Here is a 19,783-nt window from a genome sequence, read left to right as displayed (position 1 = left end):
GGCTTTGGTTTAACAGTATAAGAGAATCTTGAAAGCGATCCCAACTTAAAAGAGAAGCTCCCATGAAAGTGCTTGTCGAAGGTTTCTCTTCTTTGTATATTTATATGGTTTTACAGGGAAAGATGAACCAAAGATCAGAATATAAACAGAGCTTATATACCCTTATTACAATGTAATATGATATACTTTGACTGCTACAGCATCATCCTATCATTTTGAGCTATGTACAGTTTTCTCCGCTTAAACCGCATACTCTGCTTCAACGACTTTACCCACCAAGTCTCTGTTATGTGGTCTCAAGAGAGAATCTTGATCGCCAGACGAGGAAATAGCCGGTCCAATTCCACTTGCGTTTAGCGGAAACAGCGTTTTATAATAACCATCCATTATAGCGGGGAGATCACAAGTAGCCGCAACACCAGGAATCTGTTTCAAACAACAAACGCAGTTTATCGAAAAACGCACTTCCAAACGCAGAATTTGGGTTTAGAGATAGAGAAAATATTTGATACCTGGTAAATGTCGCGCAAATAGCCATAAAGATTTGGGTACTCGACGAGCTTCTTCTTGGTGCATTTGAACAAAATGTTGTAAACAGGATCGAAACGAAACAGAGTTGTGAACAGACACACATCGGCCAAAGTTAGCTTCTCTCCACACAAGTATCTACTACCACTCAAGTTTTCTTCAATCTCATCTAAAGTACTGAAGATTTCATTCACTGCTTGATCATACGCTTCTTGGCTCTGCGCAAATCCACACCTTTCGAAAACATCAATCAAACCAAATCACCACACGAACAAAAAGCCTTAAACTTTAGCAACAACACACACGTTGCAGCATAAAAAAGAAAAAGCTATGAGTAAACAGCAAGAAAGCCATAAACTTTAACAATTCAGTCGCCATTGTTAGCTTTCTATAAGCTTTATTGTTAATTTACCTGTAAACGCCATTGTTAACTTTAGGGTACACAATCCGATTCCAATTCTCGATCTTCTCTTTCAATTCTGGTGGAGAGAGATCCAACTCAGGGTTTCGAGCAAATTCGTTTAGACCCGAATTGAAGAAGACGATAATATCGTAGCTTTCGTTGCAGATAACTTCCTTCTTCCTCGAATCCCAAAGCATCGGAACCGTACACCTCCCGTCGTAACCACCGGTTCTCGATTTATACACTTCCTTCAGATTCCGGCACCGGTTTGCCTTATCCAAACTCGGGATAACTTTATCCTTATCCTGTATTGGGATACTGTTATAATCCTTGAATTCCCACGATCCGTCTTGACCCGGAGACGCGACCGAGACGGAAACGGCGTCGTTTAAACCCTTGAGAGCGCGTACGATTAGGGTTCGGTGAGCCCATGGGCAAGGAAGACCGACGTAGAGATGTAGCTCCGAGGAAGCGGCGGAAGAGAATTGGGTCGGGTTTAGGCGGAATTGGGAAGTGGGTCGGGTGTATGACCCGGATGAGTCTGATGGAGCGAGCTGGGTCATCATGAGTTGCCATACGGTGGTCCAGGCTGTTCGAGCGGTGGAGATGAGTAGACCCGGAGGAAGAGATGGGCCCCAGAGTAGCTTTGTGGCGGAGGTGAAGATGCTGGTGCTCGTGCTTGATTTTGGTGATTGGTTCGACATTATAGGGCTGACGTGGCGTGGTGAGAAGGAGGTGGTCGTGGTTGTGAAAGACGGGAAGCTCAATTGCGGTGGTGCTCTGTAAACGGCCATGGCTGAGCTTTCCTTGCTCTCTTTACTCGGCGAGAGAAGAGAGATGAATGAACGATCTAAAACGCTGCGTTTCGTATCTATAGGAAATTAGGCCCGTTAGGAATGTAAACCCATGTACGTTTTCTTTTGGCCCAAACGAATATCAAGTTTCGTTTTTTTTTTTAAGTGGAAAAGATTTGGAAACAAAAATCATTTAGTTTTAAATTAGCAAATATTTGGAATACATTTGGAAGCAAAAAATATTTTGATATTAAATTGTGCAAATAAAATGAGATGAGAAAGCTTGCTAGATTGTATTGGTATCAACTATCAACACTCCAATGATAATTGTGAGGTTTCTCTATCACAATGGTGTCTTGAGTGATAATTATTAACATTGTGGGGGCATTTGTTAGGTAATTGATTTGATTACTTCATACATAATCAAATGAAGTGATGATTGCCACTTTGATTTCAAGATTTTCATTTGCAAAAAAAAAACTTGAAAATTTTTAAGAGCAATTTTCATAAATATATTCTTATTATTCAATTTTCAGAATATCTTCATTATTGGCAATATTTTTCTTCATCCACATCAAATCAATTTAATAATTCCATTTATGAGTTTATAAAATCATCCACAACACCAAATTTAAAAGAATATGGACCAGCTTATCAGCTATGAAACAGCTGTTAAATGAATCAGCTGTTAAAAAAAAAAAACATTTTGAATATTAACAGTAAATAACTTTTTAAAGAGGTAGGAAATAACAAAATTAAGGTATATTATTTTACACCATCTTTCTCTTGAAGTTGTATTTTCTTTTTTGGGGTCCAAACATGTTTTTTTCCCTTTCATACTTAGCCTGAAATTGAGCTTACAATTGAATAAGTTTATGGCTTGTTTTGCTAATGAATCAACCTTGGCATTCTCAGCACGAAGGACATGTTTAGAGACAATAGCATAAAAAAATGCCATTACTTCTAGTACATCCTTTTCGGATCTACATGGCATCTTGGAGGAATCAGATTCAACTCTCAGCTTCTTGCCTCTTGATGAGGTTGTATTTTTTTTCTGATTTTAACACGGTACAGAAGAACTAGTTGTGAATTTGTAATACCTAATATTAAATTTAACATATATCTAGTCTCAATTAACATCTCTCTAGTTGAAAACTAGTTTACTCTGTGTTCACATAAAACCTCTCTATCTTTATTTTAACTGGTAATGAAACATCAAATTTACATTGAAATTTGAACACATTTTTGTTTGTGTTTGTGAAACAAAACAAAAAAACCTAAAACTTTTAACTTTGAAGATACAGAGGGAAGTATGAGATATTTTTTTCTTTTTGGGTCAATCTTCTCATAGGGAGTATGCGGTTTTTCTTCACCTGTCAAAAGCATTGATATCTTTCTAAGATATAATTTTTGTGTCTATATTCGACAAGTATTTGGATCAACAAATATAAAAAGCTCTTTCTTAAAAAATAATAATAAACAAATTAAGCATATGAACAAAAAAAAGATCTTTCAATTTTTCTTCTTAAAGTTTCTTAAAGAAAATACGAAACTTATCAAAATGTTTTCTTCTTCGATTGAGACTTTTCATTATATACAAAAATATGAAATTAACAATAATAACCCGTTTTTTTTTTAAATCACCGTCGACGAGACCAACCGTCGTCGAAATTAAGATGATAGCTCCGGAGATCATAGCTACACTGAATATTATTACAATCACTCTTCGTTGACCACCTTAAACGCGATTTCAACCTCCAAACAAACTGCTTCACGAGAACGCGAGGAGGTTTCCCACAACATGAGAACGCAAACGCCACAATCGCTCTTTCCCCTGAGTTTCCTAACACCTTTGAAGAAGCCGTCGTTGAGCTTCCCATTCGCTTTCCCCATTTCTGGAACTGAAGTCTCTTCAAACTCTGTTTGTTCATAGCTTCTTCTTTTTTTAGTCTCTGTGTCTCTCTTTGTGTGATTTTGTGAGAGTGAGAAAATGTATATAGATGTTGTAACCAAGAAGCAAAGAATGAGAGAAATATTTAAAGAGCTAAAAAGCTGAAAGAAATTAGGTTTTTGGGGTTTGCGACGTGTGTATTTGTAATTCGTGGGATAAAAAGTGTATAGTCAAAGAATAGTCCAAAGTGCATCATCCTCCACCATATATCCAAACTTTTGTCTAATACTATCAATATGAAAAATTTAATATTATAATAACAAAATAATTCAATCTATTACCACTTTAACAGACTACCTCGTGAAGTACTTGCCTCTTAGTTTTGGCTAAACGAAATCATCTATAGGCAAAATCATGGTTTTTAAACGGCCCTTTTAAGTAAAAAATGGTTTAAAGTTAAAATGACCAACACAATGACATGAGTTATTAGAAAGAACATCAATATCTTATCAAATGTTAATAATACAGATGAAATATATTAATATGAGATGTTCCATATGTCAAAGTTAGCACTTGTTTATGCACTACGTATTATATGATATTACATGACTGAACTATGTCCTATATTACATATCCTATCAAATCTAACATTTTGGTCATATACTAGACTATGTTCTATGATAAGTCGAACACTAGACTCTGTTCTTGCTAAGCTTTGGTTCCATATTGTGATATATTCTGTGTAGAAGAAGAGGAATTGGAAGAGGCTTGAACTACAATGTTAAAGATCGAGACCGGCCCAATTAACCCCGGTTTACGACGGTCTTAGCCGAAATGGGTCTGGCCTGACAGCACGGTCCATAAGAAAGAAGCCCAGCGACGAGAGGCGGTGAGAGCTGAACGAGAAGCCTTAGAACGTCTCCTCGCTTATGTACTATAAATAATATAATTGTTACTGTAAAAGGGATCTTTTTCGGACCCGGAGAATAGAGACCTGAATATTGTATTGAGTTCGTTGAGCGACCTCCGAAACGAACGAACTGTAATTGAGAACTTAATAAAATCTAATCAACTTAATCTTTTTCGAACTCAAATTACCGGACCGACCTCGAATAGTTGAATACCGTAATCAACAATTGGCGCCCACCGTGGGGCCGGTTTGGTAATCGGCCAGGACGACATGACAAGTGATGATAGACAACCGACCTCAGTCGAGGTCGGGAGTCAGATGACCTGTGCGGATAAGACCACCCAGGTCGGAGGACCTGTGGGCCAGGTCGGAGAGCCTGTGGAGGAACGTGAACGCAGCCCCGCACAACCCCAACCGGAAGCGCAACAAGTCCGGACAGAGCCGAGCTCAAGCGCCGGGGCTCACCAAACCTCACCAGCTGCCTTCGATCCAACCGCGCTTATGAACGCCTTCGCCGCGCAGATGCAAGAGTTGGTCCGAAGCAACGACGCGAAGTTCGCAACCCTCACCGCACAGATCTCCAACCTACAGCAAGAGAGTCTGATTAGAAGACGGAACCTCATTAGTGACTTCCACGAAGAGCGAGATCCGCAGTGCACAGTGGCGCGGTCAGTAGTTCAGAAGCACCAGCAGACGGAGAGCCCATCTCAGTATGTGCGAGCTCAACCAACAGCGCGCGACCTGGAGATCGAGCGGATGCAGGCCCAACTGCGAGAGATCAGTTCAAAGTTTCACCAAGCCACCAGCTCGGCACCCGAAATCGACCGCGTAATCCAGGAAGCACAGAAAACACCGTTCACTTCCCGGATCACCAACGTCCCCGTCCCAAACTTAGAAAAGTTTAAGCTACGATCGTACGAGGGGAACTCCGATCCGAGGCATTTCCTTACCTCATTCGGTATCGTAATTAACCGACTGAAGTTCACCTCGGCCGAACAGAAAGACACGATTCAATGCCAGTTGTTCGTCGAACACCTCGAAGGCATAGCTCTAGATTGGTTTTCAAGATTGGAAGCCGACTCCATCGACAACTACAAGGAACTCTCGACTAAGTTCGCAAAGCATTTCTCGATGTTCATCGGGCAGAAAACTCGTAATTCCGAGCTGTGGGAGATATCACAGGGCGAGAATGAGTCGCTCCGAGACTTCATGGCACATTTCAAACAGATCGTAGCACACTGTACGGTGGACGATGAAGCCGCTCTAGAAGCCCTGTATCAGAAAACATGGTATAAATCACCCTTTCACAAAGAGCTTCGCAGAAACAGACCGCTCACCCTCGAGGACGCGCTTCATAAAGTCAAACATCTTCATCGCAGAAGAAGAAGAAGAAGCCGCCACGGATCGGCAGTATTCAACGACAAAGCCCGGCCAGACGCCAAACCCCAAAGAGAGCTCGGAAACGAAGGTTCAGCCCGGGAAACCGCGTGGAGTAGTGAACCAGGCAGGACCGTCGAACCAAAAGACAGGACGACCTCCAAAATCTTGGAACACATGGCATAAGGACGATGATACGCCGCTAAGTGAACGTTTTTGCGAGTATCACGAGCGATATGGGCATAGCACAGAGGAATGCCGACATTTGAGGGACTTCTTACTTCAACAGTTCCGCAAGGGCGAGATCGACACCGCAGATTTGCCTAAACCGGGACCCCGGCGGCCGAACCCGCGACCAAACAAACCCGGCAATCAAGAAGCCGCTAAGGCAGCCGATTCCGATGAAGAACAAGTTGCTCCCCCTAAACGAGACCGCGAAGCACCTAATAGAGAGGCGAACGTCCCCAAAACCAGGAAGAAGGTCAATATGATTATGGGAGCCCTCGAATCATGCAACTACTCCGTCTGAGCCCTCAAGGAGTACAGCCGGCAAGCGTCGAGTTCGCAACCCCAGACAGCGGTCACAACCGTACCACTGTTATTCACCGAAGCCGACTTGCGGGGAGTACATATGCCTCATAACGATTGCCTCGTCGTGGAGCTTCAGCTCGGAGACGTCGAAGTGAGCAGAATTTTAATCGACACGGGGATTTCGGTAAATGTCATATTCAAGGAAACCCTCAAGAATATGGATTTTCCGGATTCCGAGATCAAGCCTTATATGGAATCATTGACCAGATTCACCGGAGAGAAAACGAGGACAGTAGGGACGGTGAAGATACCCATTTATGTCGGCGGATCAGCCCGAATGATCAAGTTCTTGGTCCTCAACAAACCGGCGATATATAATGAAAATTTGGGAACGCCCTGGCTGTTCGACATGAAGGCCGTCGCTTCAACGTTCCATCAGTGCGTCAAGTTCCCGACCCCGTCAGGGATTTTCACCCTCAAAGGAAGCCAGACCGCGTCCCGATTATGTCATCTCACCGAATGCAAACTAAGTCTCGCACGGACGTGCGTCATAAGCCCCTTTCAGGAAGGTCGTACGGCCGCAGAGAGCCAGTTCGGTCCACCCAAACAGAGCCAAGTTGACCAAGTCTGCATCGATCCGACAAATCCAGAAAAGTGTGTCGGCATAGGGGCCGAGCTCGACAACAGTATCTGGGAAGCACTCATCAGTTTCCTCCAGAAGAACGTCTCCACATTCGCATGGAATATCAGCGACATGCCCGGAATCAATCCCGACATCACTTGTCACGAGCTAAACATCGATCCCACATATAAACCTATCAAACAGAAGAGACGCAAGCTCGGACCCGAGAAAGCGCGAGCAGTAAACGATGAGGTCGAAAAATTGCTCAAAGCCGGTTCGATCACGGAGGTTCGATACCCGGACTAGCTGGCAAACCCGGTAGTCGTGAAGAAAAAGAATGGGAAGTGGAGGATCTGCGTCGACTTTACCGACCTGAACAAGGCTTGTCCCAAAGATAGCTTCCCACTGCCACACATCGATCGGTTGGTAGAGGCAACTGCCGGCAACGAGCTGTTATCCTTCATGGATGCCTTCTCGGTGTATAACCAAATCCTAATGCATCCGGATGATCAGAAAAAGACTTCGTTCATTACAGATCGAGGAATCTACTGCTATAAGGTCATGTCGTTTGGCCTCAAGAACGCGGGAGCCACCTATCAAAGACTCGTGAACCGTATGTTCGCCAGTCAGCTCGGGAAAACGATGGAGGTATACATTGACGACATGTTGGTTAAATCCATGTACGCTAAAGACTACATATCGCACTTGTCAACGTGTTTCGACATTCTGAACGAGTACGGGATGAAACTTAATCCCGCCAAGTGCACCTTCGGCGTAACAGCAGGCGAATTCCTAGGTTACATCGTCACTGAGCGCGACATCGAAGCTAACCCGAAGCAAATATCTGCAGTTCTCGATCTACCTTCACTGACTTCTAAAAGAGAAGTGCAAAAACTCACAGGCCGAATTGCCGCCCTGAACAGATTTATCTCCAGGTCGACGGACAAGTGCTTGCCTTTCTACCAAGTTGTTACGAGGTAACAAGCATCATACTTGGAACGCCGAGTGCGAAGACGCCTTCAAGCAGCTGAAAACGTATCTCTCGACCCCCCCATCCTAGCTAAACCCGAGAACAACGAGGACAGAGGGGAACAACGTCCCATATTCTATGTCAGCAAATCGCTAAGTGACGCCGAGGCCAGATACCTGACCTTAGAAAAATTAGCGCTTGCGGTGGTGACTTATGCTCGGAAGCTTCGGCTATATTTCCAGTCTCATTCGATCAAAGTCTTGACCGACCAGCCACTCCGAACCATTTTGCACAGTCTGAGCCAATCGGGTTGCCTCGCAAAATGGGCCCGTCGAACTGAGCGAGTACGATATAGAGTACAAGAATCGAACCAGCGCGAAGTCCCAGGTACTTGCCGATTTTCTGATCGAACTCCCCAAAGAGTTCGTCGTCGAACAGCCGCCCCGCGAGCTATGGATTCTGCATGTCGACGGATCGTCATCACACGGGGATCAGGTGTCGGAATCCGCCTGAAGTCTCCGAACGGTGAGATCCTTGAACAATCGTTCCGCCTCGAGTTTCCAGCGTCCAACAATGAGTCCGAGTATGAAGCTCTACTTGCCGGACTACGATTGGCCACAGAGCTTGGCGTGCGACATCTTCACGCTTTCTGCGATTCGCAGCTTGTCGCAAGTCAGTTAAGCGGAGAATACACGACCAAAAACGAACGAATGGACGCATACGTAACAACGACTAAGGCTCTCATCTCGAAATTTGAGACGTTCGAGCTCACGAAAATTCCTCGCGGCGAGAACTCATCAGCTGACGCGTTAGCCGCCTTAGCCTCCAGTTCTGACCCGCATATGAAAAGAAGGATCCCGGTCGAGAGTATCTCCAAACCAAGTACCAAAACCGCGCTGAAGTGCAATGTTGCTACTCGCCGACGGAACTACGACACAAAACAGGAACTCGACCCGGACGAACAAAAATGCCGGGCAGGAACTTAAGGAAAATGCCGAACAGGCTCCAGAAGACCTAGCCGCCGATCACGACTTCGAGCACAAAACCGAAGGAATCCATAGTCCATAAACTAGCGAAAACCAGGAAAACGAGTCCGTCAAAGATTGGACAGCCGAACTGCGAGAATATCTCCTCCACGGCAAAGTCCCTGATGACAAATGGGCTGCTCGCCGTCTTAAAGTCCGGGCTTCCCACTATACAATGCACAAAGATAAGCTATTCCGTTGGAGTGCATCCGGAGTACTCTTGGCCTGCGTATCCGGGAACGATACAGTCGAAATCATGCGCGAAGTCCACGAAGGGTCCGGTGGCAATCACTCCGGAGGTCGATCCCTAGCTCTGAAAATAAAAACAGCCAGCTATTTTTGGCCGACGATGAACGCGAACTGCAAAAAGTTTGTCATGAAGTGCGATAAGTGCCAACGCCATGGTCCAATGATTAACGTGCCGACCGAACTACTGCAAACCAGTACGGCCCCTTACCCCTTTATGCGGTGGGCTATGGACATCGTTGGTCCTTTATGCCGATCAACAAATCAAAAGCAGTATATCTTGATTATGACCGACTACTTCACAAAATGGGTTGAGGCCGAAGCGTACTCAGTGATTCCCGCACTGGACGTACAAAAATTCGTCTGGAAGTACATCATTTGTCGACACGGGGTCCCGCACGAGATCGTCACGGACAACGGACCACAATTTATTGCTGGGACGTTCAATGAATGGTGCGCAAAGTTCAAAATCCGTCTTAGTTTCTCTACCCCGCGATATCCGCAAGGCAATGGCCAAGCCGAGGCAACCAACAAGACCTTCCTGGACGGCATTAAGAAACGTCGCGAGGCTAAGAAAGGTACTTGGGCAGACGAGCTCGACGGAGTCTTATGGTCGCACCGAACTACTCTTAGACGATCGACAGGACAATCACTCTTTTCCTTAGCGTACGGACTCGAAGCCCTCTGCCCGGCTGAAGTGAGTATTCCAACCTTAAGGTACTCAGTGCTCCCCGAAGATCTCGATCTCAACGACCAGATGATGCTCAACAACCTCGATAACTTGGAAGAGCAATGCTGTTTAGCTCTTCTCCGGATTCAGAACTATCAAAACCTCGCTGCTCGGTACTACAACAAGAAAGTGCGAGGTCGGCACTTCGATGAAGGCGACCTCGTCTTACGCAAAGTGTTCCAGAACACTGAGGAGCTGAACTCAGGCAAACTGGGAACGAACTGGGAAGGTCCATACCAGATAATGAGAAACGTCAAGCCTGGGGTTTACGAACTCATGCAGCTCGACGGAACGCCGATCCCGCGATCCTGGAACTCAGCCAATCTCAAACGATATTATTACTAAGTCCCAGCCAACATGTGCGCGGACCCAAAAAAAAAAAAAAAAACCAGTCCGGCTCCGGCCGAACTCACCCCTGTAAACTGAACTACGAGTGGCTTGATCCCTTGCAAAAGGGTACGTAGGCAGCTCGATTTCGAGTCCAGCTACAAATCCAATAAAAATCCATCCTTTTCATTCTATTACTAACTCCATATATCGACTCCCTGGCCAGGAGATCGAACTAAGTATTCCCCACGAATACAATCTCAAAAGCCGAGACCCGTCTCGCCCGCACCCCCATGGTGCCCACTATTCAAAGCCGGAGCCCAACCCGCACTCACTCTTTCGAACAGCAATCCGCCAACCGCGATTCAAGTTCGAAGAGCCTACCGAGTTCGTCCGCATCGTCACAATAACATCACGAACTCCCAATTCAATAGAAGCAAGCCGAACTCCCAACAGTTCGCAATAAAACATGAAAAAATTAAAGTAAAAGACGAGATAAAGGAGAACTGTGCTCTTTCCATTAAATGCCCAAAATTGCCGAATTAGACGGCAACAACACAACGCGTAAAAACGACGGTCAAAATAAAATACTAAGTAAAAACCCGAGCTACTCGGGCAGAATAGTCTTTACAACATCAAAATAAAAACAAGGAAGAAAACTAAGGAAAGGATGAATCATTGACGAGCAACGGACGCCGGACTCTTGAGACTTGCTGCCCGATCAGCCGAGATCGACTTGGAGTTCGAGCCGAACTGATCCAAGCCCTCTGGAACCTGCGTCCCCGGCGGAAGCACAATCCTCGGGATGAGGTCGTCGTCGCTCGGAAGAAGCAAGTCTTCGTTTTCTCGAACCGCGGGAGGGGAATGGCATCGACCTCCCTCGTGCAGTTCTTAACCCTACGCCCGTACATCTCCACGATGTGAGACGGGACGATCATGTTGTACTCCCTCCTGAGGAAGTCGCAGAAGCCGACTAGAGCGGTCGCCTGGTTGAGTTTGAGGAATGGCGCCTTCCGGAGTTCGGACTTTTCCATGAAGTCCTTCATCTTGGAGAGCTTCCCCTCGCACTTGCCCCTAAGGGCGGCCAGCATCCTCCTGCTCTTCGACTCGGCGTCCCGATACCTCCGCCTCTCGAGCTCGCTTGTCTTGAACGACTTGGACAGAGCGTCCACATCCCCCTCCAGTTCGGCAGTCCGCTTCCCCAGAGCCTCGACTTGCTCCTTCAAAGTTGCGTTCTCCTTCTCCTTTTCGGTAAAGGCCAGCACAGCAGCCTCATACCTCTCATTTTCGTCCTGGTACGACGTTTCCAGAGACGCCCTCTCAGCAGCAACCTCAGCGTTGATCCTCCTCAGCCTCTCGACCTCGGAGTCGTACTCGCGAACGAGCTCGTTAGTATCACAGACGAGCTGAAAATGGAACCCAAGTCAAAACATTTCAAAACTAAAAAAGCCTAAGTATTCAAGACAGAGAGAAACTTACATCGGAGGCAGATTTCGCGACCCGAGCATAAGACTTGGGGCGGAAAAGGTCTTTCGTCTCAGGCATCGGAGACGAGGCCGGCACGATCTGCCTAAAGAGCTCGGCGCAGGCAGACGAGTCGTCAAAAAAGGACCGGTCTTTGTTGTACTTGAGCCGGACTGAGAAGGAGGACGAATCAGAGGTCCGACGCCTCTTGGACGACCTCGGGTTCTCGGTCTCGGCAGCCGGATCCGCTGGAGGAACCTGAGAAGCGTCAGGGGATTCGTGAAGGACCAGAGTCCCCTCACTCGCAGCCGCCTCGGGATCACCACCCCTCCTCCGAGATGATTTCTTCAAAGACTTGCCCTTCTTCCTACGGGCGCGGTCGGCAATGGTGAGCTCGTCCTCATCCTGCTCACCAATTTCCCCCTCCTCCATTTGAGGCTGAGGAGTCGCCTCATGAACACTAGTTCCTGCCACATCGCCCTCCGGTTCCGCAACCGGGATCAGAGGATCAACTGGGCCGACCGGGACATTGTCGACCTCGTCCCCAATAGCGGCTCCAACGCCATCACCGGCCTCGTTCCCATCGAGACCGACGATATCGATCGAGGCATTATCATCTTCCTCGTCAGCTCTCTTTATCCGACGGTCAATCTTCTCCTGGTAGGCAAGTGGCCAACGGCGCTGTCCGGCGATACTTAGCTGCTTCGCTAGGTCAGACGTAAGAGAGCGTTGAATGAACCCCGGAACGTGGCGATCTGCATAAGCATAAAAACGTTTGTTAGTACCAACCAAAAAACAGAGGAGTTAACCGTAAGATATGTACCGAAATCGACACTCCAGCCAGTCCGGAACGTGCTCTCCGGATTCTCAGCAGATAACGAATCCACGCGTACAAAGAAGTAGCTTTGGTCCCAGTTCGGAAACTTGCTAGCCTTGTTCCCAGTCACCAGGTCAAACTTCGGTTTGCAATTCACCGACAGAAACCAACTTTTTGCCGCCGAGACCTTCATAATAAAGAGCTCCTCGAATTGGGCCACGTTGATGTGAGCCCGGATGTCGCGCCCGAGCTGGAGAATCCTGACAAAATTCACTATTGACGCCGGCTGAAGTTGCGATATCGCGCAGCCGCGACGATTGCAGTAGGCGAACAGCAAGCGGGGCAAGGGGAAAGTCAGTCCGGCCTCTTTGAAATAGGCCTCGTAGACACAGATGAAGTCCTCGGGTGCATCCCAGGGGCGCTCTTCCGGTTCGAAAACTTGAATAATGATTCCATGAGGGGCTCCGCCGACCAGCATAGCAGCCCGAACCGTTTCCGGAGATGACAAGGTAGACTTCACCGGGGCACATATACATGGCCGATCTACGATCGGCATCATATCATCATCATTTGGATCATGCGCTCCTCCTTCCCCGACCTCGTGCAATGGAGCGTCCTCATCTGTCTACACATCAGGCTCCCGCCCCAGGGCCAAGTCGGTAGGAACTTGGCCTTCGGGCTCGCGAAGATTTCGATCCATCTGCTCTGGAGCCCGAATCGGAACTCGGCTACCAGAGCCGACCTCGACGACACGAGAATTCTTGCGAACCAGAGAAGCGTTCGAAGAATGTTCTGTAGATCCCCAGCTCGAGATGTCGGTAGAAGTTTCCTCCTTACGGTGCTCGGGAAGAATGGCGGCCTCGGAATTGGATGAAGAGTCGGAAGACATTATTGGAGAATTCGAGAAAGTGATCGTCGACAAGAGAGCACGGCGGACGGCGATCGGAATTCTAGAGAGAGAAAGAAGAAAATTTAGAGAGAGGGGAGAGCGAAATACCTTGGCAGTAGGAGCGAAAATGAGAAATGGGGAGAGCTGAACCCTATTTATAGAAGAAGAGCGAATCATTGCGACTTCTCGAGTTCCGCACCTTGTGACGTCTCGATTTCCCGCCTAAACCGACGCGTCTTTTCAGTTCCCCGCAAGCAAAAATACTTAAGTACCCTTGCCAAGACACCAGGGATGACGAAGGGTGTAAGCCGAGAACTCAACGTCACCGACCTCGGTCTATAACCGATCCGACTCTAATTCGGCAAAAGTCAGTCAAGTCCATTTACCGAACTGGGGGGGAGGGACATACTGTTGGTGGTACGCTCCGCTCCCCGGTTCGGACCGGTTAAAGACCAAGACCGGCTCAATTGACCCTGGTTTACGACGGTCTTAGCCGAAATGGGCCTGGCCCGACAGCGCGGCCCATAAGAAAGAAGCCCAGCGACGAAAGGCGGTGAGAGCTGAACGAGAAGCCCTAGAACGTCTCCTCGCTTATGTACTATAAATAGTAGAATTGTTACTGTAGAAAGGATCTTTTTCGGACTCGGAGAATAAAGACCTGAATATTGTATTGAGTTCGTTGAGCGACCTCTGAACCGAACGAATTGTAATTGAGAACTTAATAAAATCTAATCAACTTAATCTTTTTCGAACTCAAATTACCGGACCGACCTCGAATAGTTGAATACCGTAATCAACATACAACTCCATTTTTGTCCCGTATCATTGAGAAAACTATTAAGAACCGTATTTTTTCACACGGTTATTATAGGAATCAACAAAAATAGGTCTTCTCAGGCGTCAATGTCCAATACAAACCCTTTTAATCCTCTCAAATTGTGGGTTACTTACGACTTTGTCTCTATAGTCCTAAGCAGCTAACCCAAATTTGGAGATTTTGGGTTACTTCCAGAGTATTATATTTTGTCCTTTAAATTTATATTGAATATTTAGTTTATAGATATGTGTGATTATTTGGTTAGTGTCAGCTCCACATCACAATGCCTAAATTATGGGTCATAACCCGTCCCACTTTTGGGTGGAGAATCAAATTACCTTTATCTTGTATATACCAACGGACAACGTTGAAGCAAAATCTCAACGAATGAATAATTTCCACTTTTTGTTGAAAAAAAAAAAAAATTCCCACTTTTGAAAATCCTTTATCAAAAAGCATATAATCTGACGCGAACTCGTTTTCAGTTGTGTTGTGTCTGATATTGCTGAGTGGAAAGGTTCGATTAAAGTGAGATTTGACTGTTTTTTTTTTTTTTTCTTTTTCCATCCCTTTAATCTTGAAACCGTTTGTATAGACCGTCTATGACGATTTTTTTTTTTGGGATAGTTTGATACAAAAGAATATACCAAAAAGACAAAAGATTATGTGCCTAAAAGTTAAAACCAGACCCCACGCGCTACGTGCTTTCTTGTTTACCTGACGTAAAAGTAAAGAAACGTGAGCTAAGACAGCGATGGATAACAAAGAGAATTCAATTTTCAAACCACCACCAAATAAGCAAAAAAATGCAAAAGAAAAGGAAATATCTCGAGCCAGAAAACAATTCATCACTGGATCTTTCTGTTACTTATCCATCAAACCATTTATTGAACCGATTGTGATTGAAAATTGAAGGCAAATCCCTCAATTTTTTTTCCATCTACAAACGCAAATGCCAGAAATCTAGCGTTTTCATAACATTTACATACAAAACATCTGCATCAGTGTGATCTTACCTCGAAGATACTGATGATCTTCTTCTTGTATGATCTGACCATTAAATTGTTTGGTGGCATCATCTGCCGAAAATATGGAATACGTACAAGCACCAAACTTTTTCTGCGAGCTCACCTAGACATATAAAAACAAATACTATCAAGGTCATTGCCAAAATATCTCGTGGAGGGTTAGTTGTTGAACAAATGATTTGGAGAGGTAAATGAAAGGTAGTAGAAAAACTTGTGTAACTTACAGTCCTTGTGCTCGTTTAGACCTTTATCGCAGCTACAACATCTGCAAACGAGAAGGAGATAAATATATAAATAGATGGCGGTTTCTAGCTTATGTTTAGGTTCAAGAACATATACGAAAAAATGTTTAAGAGAAACTTAACCTTGTTGTTGAGAGGTCTACTTTCAACAGTTTCTCTATTTCGCCAAAATATAGACCTTGAGTTGCTACTTGACACAAGTTAAGTTGTTCAGGGTTTCACTAGGTGACAAGTTTTGCCGTGACTAGGATCGTAGATTCTTCCTCCGATGACTCGAACTCTAGGGTTCGTTGTGTGCATGCAATGGATTTCCTGGGTCCAAGATGAACATAACATGCTTAGGAAGAAGAAGCAGTCATCCGGAGGAAGAATCTACGATTCTAGTAACGGCAGAACTTGTCACCAGGTGAAACCTTGAACAACTCAACTTGTGTCAAGTAGCAACTGAGAAAAAAATCCGGTTTCTAACTTACGATTAAGTTCAATAACAAATGTGAAAAAAGATTTTTAGAGAGAAACTTAACCTTGTTGTTGAGAGGTCTACTTTCAAACGTTTCTCTATCTCGCCAATATACAGACCAAACAGCGGCGACCTGTGATACCATACGATTCAAGTTATTTAACAAAAATGTTACTTTAAACAAGAACATCATACAAAATCTTTGTTGTCGCCTCTGTATATGAGCGAGTGATACCACAGATAAAAAACATGATGCATAAAGAGCATTACATGAGTTTAAGTGGGTTTAGCTAATTTTCTTCTATTAAGGAGACATTCTTTGATATTCTCTAATTTGCTTTTTCCAAACCAAAAGCCATTCAATGAAGATTTCAGTATAATTTTAAACCACAAGAGAACACATCATAAATCACACGAGATGCTTTTTATTGAAATTATTTGTAATTAACCTCTGGTGCAAAGCCAGAAAACAGGACTAATAATTAAAATTCCCAGAAAACAGGACTAATACCCTAATTAAAATTCATTAAATAATGAATTATACAATTGAAAATTACCATGATGGAATTGCAGCTGCAGTAAGGGCAGAAGGCAATTTCCAGAGGTGATGAGACCGAGCCTCCAGTATTTCTGTTAGATATTCAAGAATCTCTTCAACCTATTGAAACAAGACAGTTCAAAAGTCGGTTTACACATAGCAAATGTTGTGATGCGTTTCCAAATTTTTGTTAAATAGTTGCAGCTGAGAAAAGTTACCCTTGTATTAAAAGCAATTTCGTTCTGTCTTAAGCTTTTAGATCTTTGAAGAAGCAGCTTACATAACTCCTCGTATTGTTCTGACAAAGTGATAGATTTGTAAGAAACTGACGTGATACCTTCGATTAAATGAGTCCATCTGCTTGTTACACATCCTAGTAACAATAGCTCCTGCTCTTAGGCAGCATCACCACAAGTGTTCAAGTTAGAGTGACTACCTTTTCTTACAGAAGCAGAAGAGGCTAAAATGGATACACCTAATTCAAGAATCAGATCAACTTACAATCTTTTCGATGAATATATCACCACCCTTCTCAGTTGATATCCGCAGCCTTCTTAACACTTCTGTCCACTGAGCCTTTGGTGCAGAAAATATTAAGCTGGCACCCGAAACCAATCTTAAGGTTCTCTTACTGAGAAAATAAGATAGACCTTTCGATTGCCAGATATTCCATGTCCGAAGTTCAATAGGCTGTTGTCTCCGGCTAAGATAAAGAAACCACATCAAAGATCATCAACAATTACCATAACATTATATTTCAAGGTATGGTATAGTTCGTGATTCGAAAGCATACATACCCCAACAAAGTTGTATCCTTGTCTTCTCTCTGAAGCGACTCTTTCGGCTCAATGTTTTTAGAAAGGATGTTCAAGCCAGTCTCAAGTGCTGATACACACGACACAACAGATAGCCGCTCGCAGAGTTTCCAATCAATTATGTCTGAAACACCTTCACCTGATTCCACTGCTGCAACCAGAACAGCTTGGAGTTGTTTATCCTTTAACGTTGAGTTATTAACCAAATGCTCTAAGACAAATTCTCTTCCCTTTGAGAGAGTATTTAATGATAGATTCTCTAGACCCTGAAAATTTTTCTCCAAAACAAACGCCAAAATTCCAGAGAATTAAAATCCACCTTTGGTTTCAATTATGAATAGAGATAGTCAATAAGCCAAAAGCTAAAGCAACAACCTTTGGGAACAAGGGGTTAGATTTCATCTCGGATATAGCTTCGTCAAGCTCTCTCACAGATTCCCCAAATGTATCAGAACCAGTTAAGCTTCTTATAACCTAGAAATGAAATTCTCCGATTAACAAAACGAAAGCAATGGAGTACACAAGACGACTGATATTTGATTGCGAGAGTGAGAAGAGTATACCCACATTTTCGAAGAAGAGACCCCATTGAAGAGCTTTCCTGCAATTTTCAGCATCCCAATGAGCGGGGACACCAGAAGATTGAAACCCAGATGCAAGGATGAGCAAATCCACAAACCCTTTCAAAAGCTTCATGAAATCTTCCTTGGAAATTTCTGGGTAATTCCAAACCATCTCTTCTTTTTTGTATCTGATTCGAACGAGAAAAACCCTTATTCGCAAAAGCAAAAACGATTAGACCGATCCGCGTGCGGCATGATCGTGAATCAGTGAAGTTTTTATTTCCCGCGCGTCCGTGTGACCTAGACAAGGGACGATACGGTAATCTGAATAATGAAGGTTTTGGTTTTCTAAGTAAGGACTTTGTGTCGTTTTTATGGAATGAAAACTACAAGATGTTTAATCATTCTAAGAGAAAACGTTCAGCTATGTCCATGAATCGAACCGAACCGAACCGAACCGGACCTTGTATGTGCAACTTTTCGGTGGTATATTTACGTTTAAGGAAATTAACACATCAATAATTTTCTTATTGCTAAATTTTATTTTCTGATAACATCACATGTGACTGAAAATGTCTTGTTTGTTTATATTCCAATAAAAAATGTCCAAATTTTTAAAATTTGTTTTTATTCGTTTTGTCAACTGAATTTGTTAATTTGATTAATTTGCTGTTTATGGAGTAGTTAACATGACATATGGGATGAGCTGTAATGTTCAATAATTCTAAAACCCATTGAAAACTAGATTACTTACTGATAAATAATGAAATCTATAAAGCACATAAGATTTTGTATTTCTATTCATCCCTACATAAACCAGAAAGTCATATATCATTTGTTAGAATATTCTATAGACAGTTGTGATTTTTTTTTAAAGTAGTGTATATGTAATTTGTGAGTTATTTTATTAACTACTAATTAGTTTTAAGTTGGAAAGTGGAAACCATGAGTCTTAATATACAAGTATGAAACCCATATTGCTTTAATTGACGATTTTCCACAAGAATGGTTTCTCGCAATATCAATTTTGTCACAATCTATCTTTTATTTTGTTCAATCAATTAGTCAAATTAGTCTTAGCTTGTTGTGATACTTTTAAAATGATTGTGTTGTTCTCACCTTCATCTATAAAAGGTCTATTAAAAACAATATTTTACATTGGAAATTATAATATTTCTTAATCAGTATATGAACTACTAGTTTTGAGTTGGAAACTCATATATATATATATATATATATATATATATTTCTAATAACTAGTTTCGTCAATTAATCACACAAGGAAAGAGAACATATAGGGAGACTCAGAGAGACCCATCAAACATATTATTTATTATAGACTGGTCAAAACATTTGTATTAAACTTGTAAGAATCATTAGATCTGATCTTTTAGCAACAAAAAAAAAAAGAATCATTAGATCTGTAAACTTTACTACATAAAATTCCAAATTAGACAGCAATGATGACATCCGTAACAAATCTTCCAGTGCAAAACTATAGTTCATCATGTGAACTTGTTTTGAATTCCATTAATATAACAAAAACATACACAGCTCCTATCGAAGAATGATTATTAATCACGATTTGAATCCAAATGGTTCCCGTTTTCCTTCCAGCATAATAAGACATTTTTTTGTCGACGTATAATGAGACATTAACTTTTAAGAAAAAATACCTTAAAAAACCTACTTTTGGTTATGACCTACAATTTTTGGTTTGTTAACAAAGAAAAACACTTTTGGGTACTTGTATACATATGTATGCTTATTTTTGTCTTCTTCTTTTTTTTCTCCCA

General features: G+C 43.4%; 5 protein-coding genes across 5 annotated transcripts; 1 reads left to right on the top strand and 4 right to left on the bottom strand.

Annotated features, from left to right (window-relative positions):
* Nucleotides 1-72: 72 nt before the first annotated feature.
* LOC18020433 (glutathionyl-hydroquinone reductase YqjG) lies at nt 73-1,785 on the bottom strand. The gene is made up of 3 exons (XM_006403090.2): nt 941-1,785; nt 513-762; nt 73-426 (listed from the first exon to the last, which is right to left on the bottom strand). Exons 1-3 carry the CDS (start codon nt 1,723-1,725, stop codon nt 241-243), a joined length of 1,221 nt encoding a protein of 406 aa, XP_006403153.1. The 5' UTR covers nt 1,726-1,785; the 3' UTR covers nt 73-240.
* A 1,454-nt stretch (nt 1,786-3,239) lies between these two features.
* Nucleotides 3,240-3,729, bottom strand: LOC18020432. The gene has a single exon (XM_006403089.2). It carries the CDS (start codon nt 3,654-3,656, stop codon nt 3,366-3,368), a length of 291 nt encoding a protein of 96 aa, XP_006403152.1. The 5' UTR covers nt 3,657-3,729; the 3' UTR covers nt 3,240-3,365.
* A 2,805-nt stretch (nt 3,730-6,534) lies between these two features.
* Nucleotides 6,535-7,362, top strand: LOC112087588. The gene has a single exon (XM_024157531.1). The coding sequence runs from the start codon at nt 6,535-6,537 to the stop codon at nt 7,360-7,362; it is 828 nt and encodes a 275-aa protein (XP_024013299.1).
* A 3,651-nt stretch (nt 7,363-11,013) lies between these two features.
* On the bottom strand, nt 11,014-13,524 carry LOC112087586 (meiosis-specific protein ASY2-like). Its single transcript, XM_024157530.1, has 4 exons — nt 13,303-13,524; nt 12,642-13,260; nt 11,834-12,573; nt 11,014-11,760 (listed from the first exon to the last, which is right to left on the bottom strand). The coding sequence occupies exons 1-4, from the start codon at nt 13,522-13,524 to the stop codon at nt 11,014-11,016; spliced, it is 2,328 nt and encodes a 775-aa protein (XP_024013298.1).
* A 1,400-nt stretch (nt 13,525-14,924) lies between these two features.
* On the bottom strand, nt 14,925-18,237 carry LOC18020431. Its single transcript, XM_024157517.1, has 10 exons — nt 17,992-18,237; nt 17,800-17,898; nt 17,407-17,690; nt 17,111-17,312; nt 16,828-16,998; nt 16,629-16,729; nt 16,136-16,204; nt 15,594-15,634; nt 15,358-15,472; nt 14,925-15,058 (listed from the first exon to the last, which is right to left on the bottom strand). Exons 1-9 carry the CDS (start codon nt 18,157-18,159, stop codon nt 15,417-15,419), a joined length of 1,191 nt encoding a protein of 396 aa, XP_024013285.1. The 5' UTR covers nt 18,160-18,237; the 3' UTR covers nt 14,925-15,058; nt 15,358-15,416.
* Nucleotides 18,238-19,783: the final 1,546 nt, after the last annotated feature.

This window comes from Eutrema salsugineum, unplaced genomic scaffold (assembly GCF_000478725.1).
Source record: "Eutrema salsugineum unplaced genomic scaffold, Eutsalg1_0 scaffold_17, whole genome shotgun sequence".
In the NCBI taxonomy this organism is placed as follows: domain Eukaryota; kingdom Viridiplantae; phylum Streptophyta; class Magnoliopsida; order Brassicales; family Brassicaceae; genus Eutrema; species Eutrema salsugineum.
Note: the sequence above shows the minus strand (reverse complement) of the source record. Positions and strands in the feature narration are given on the sequence as shown.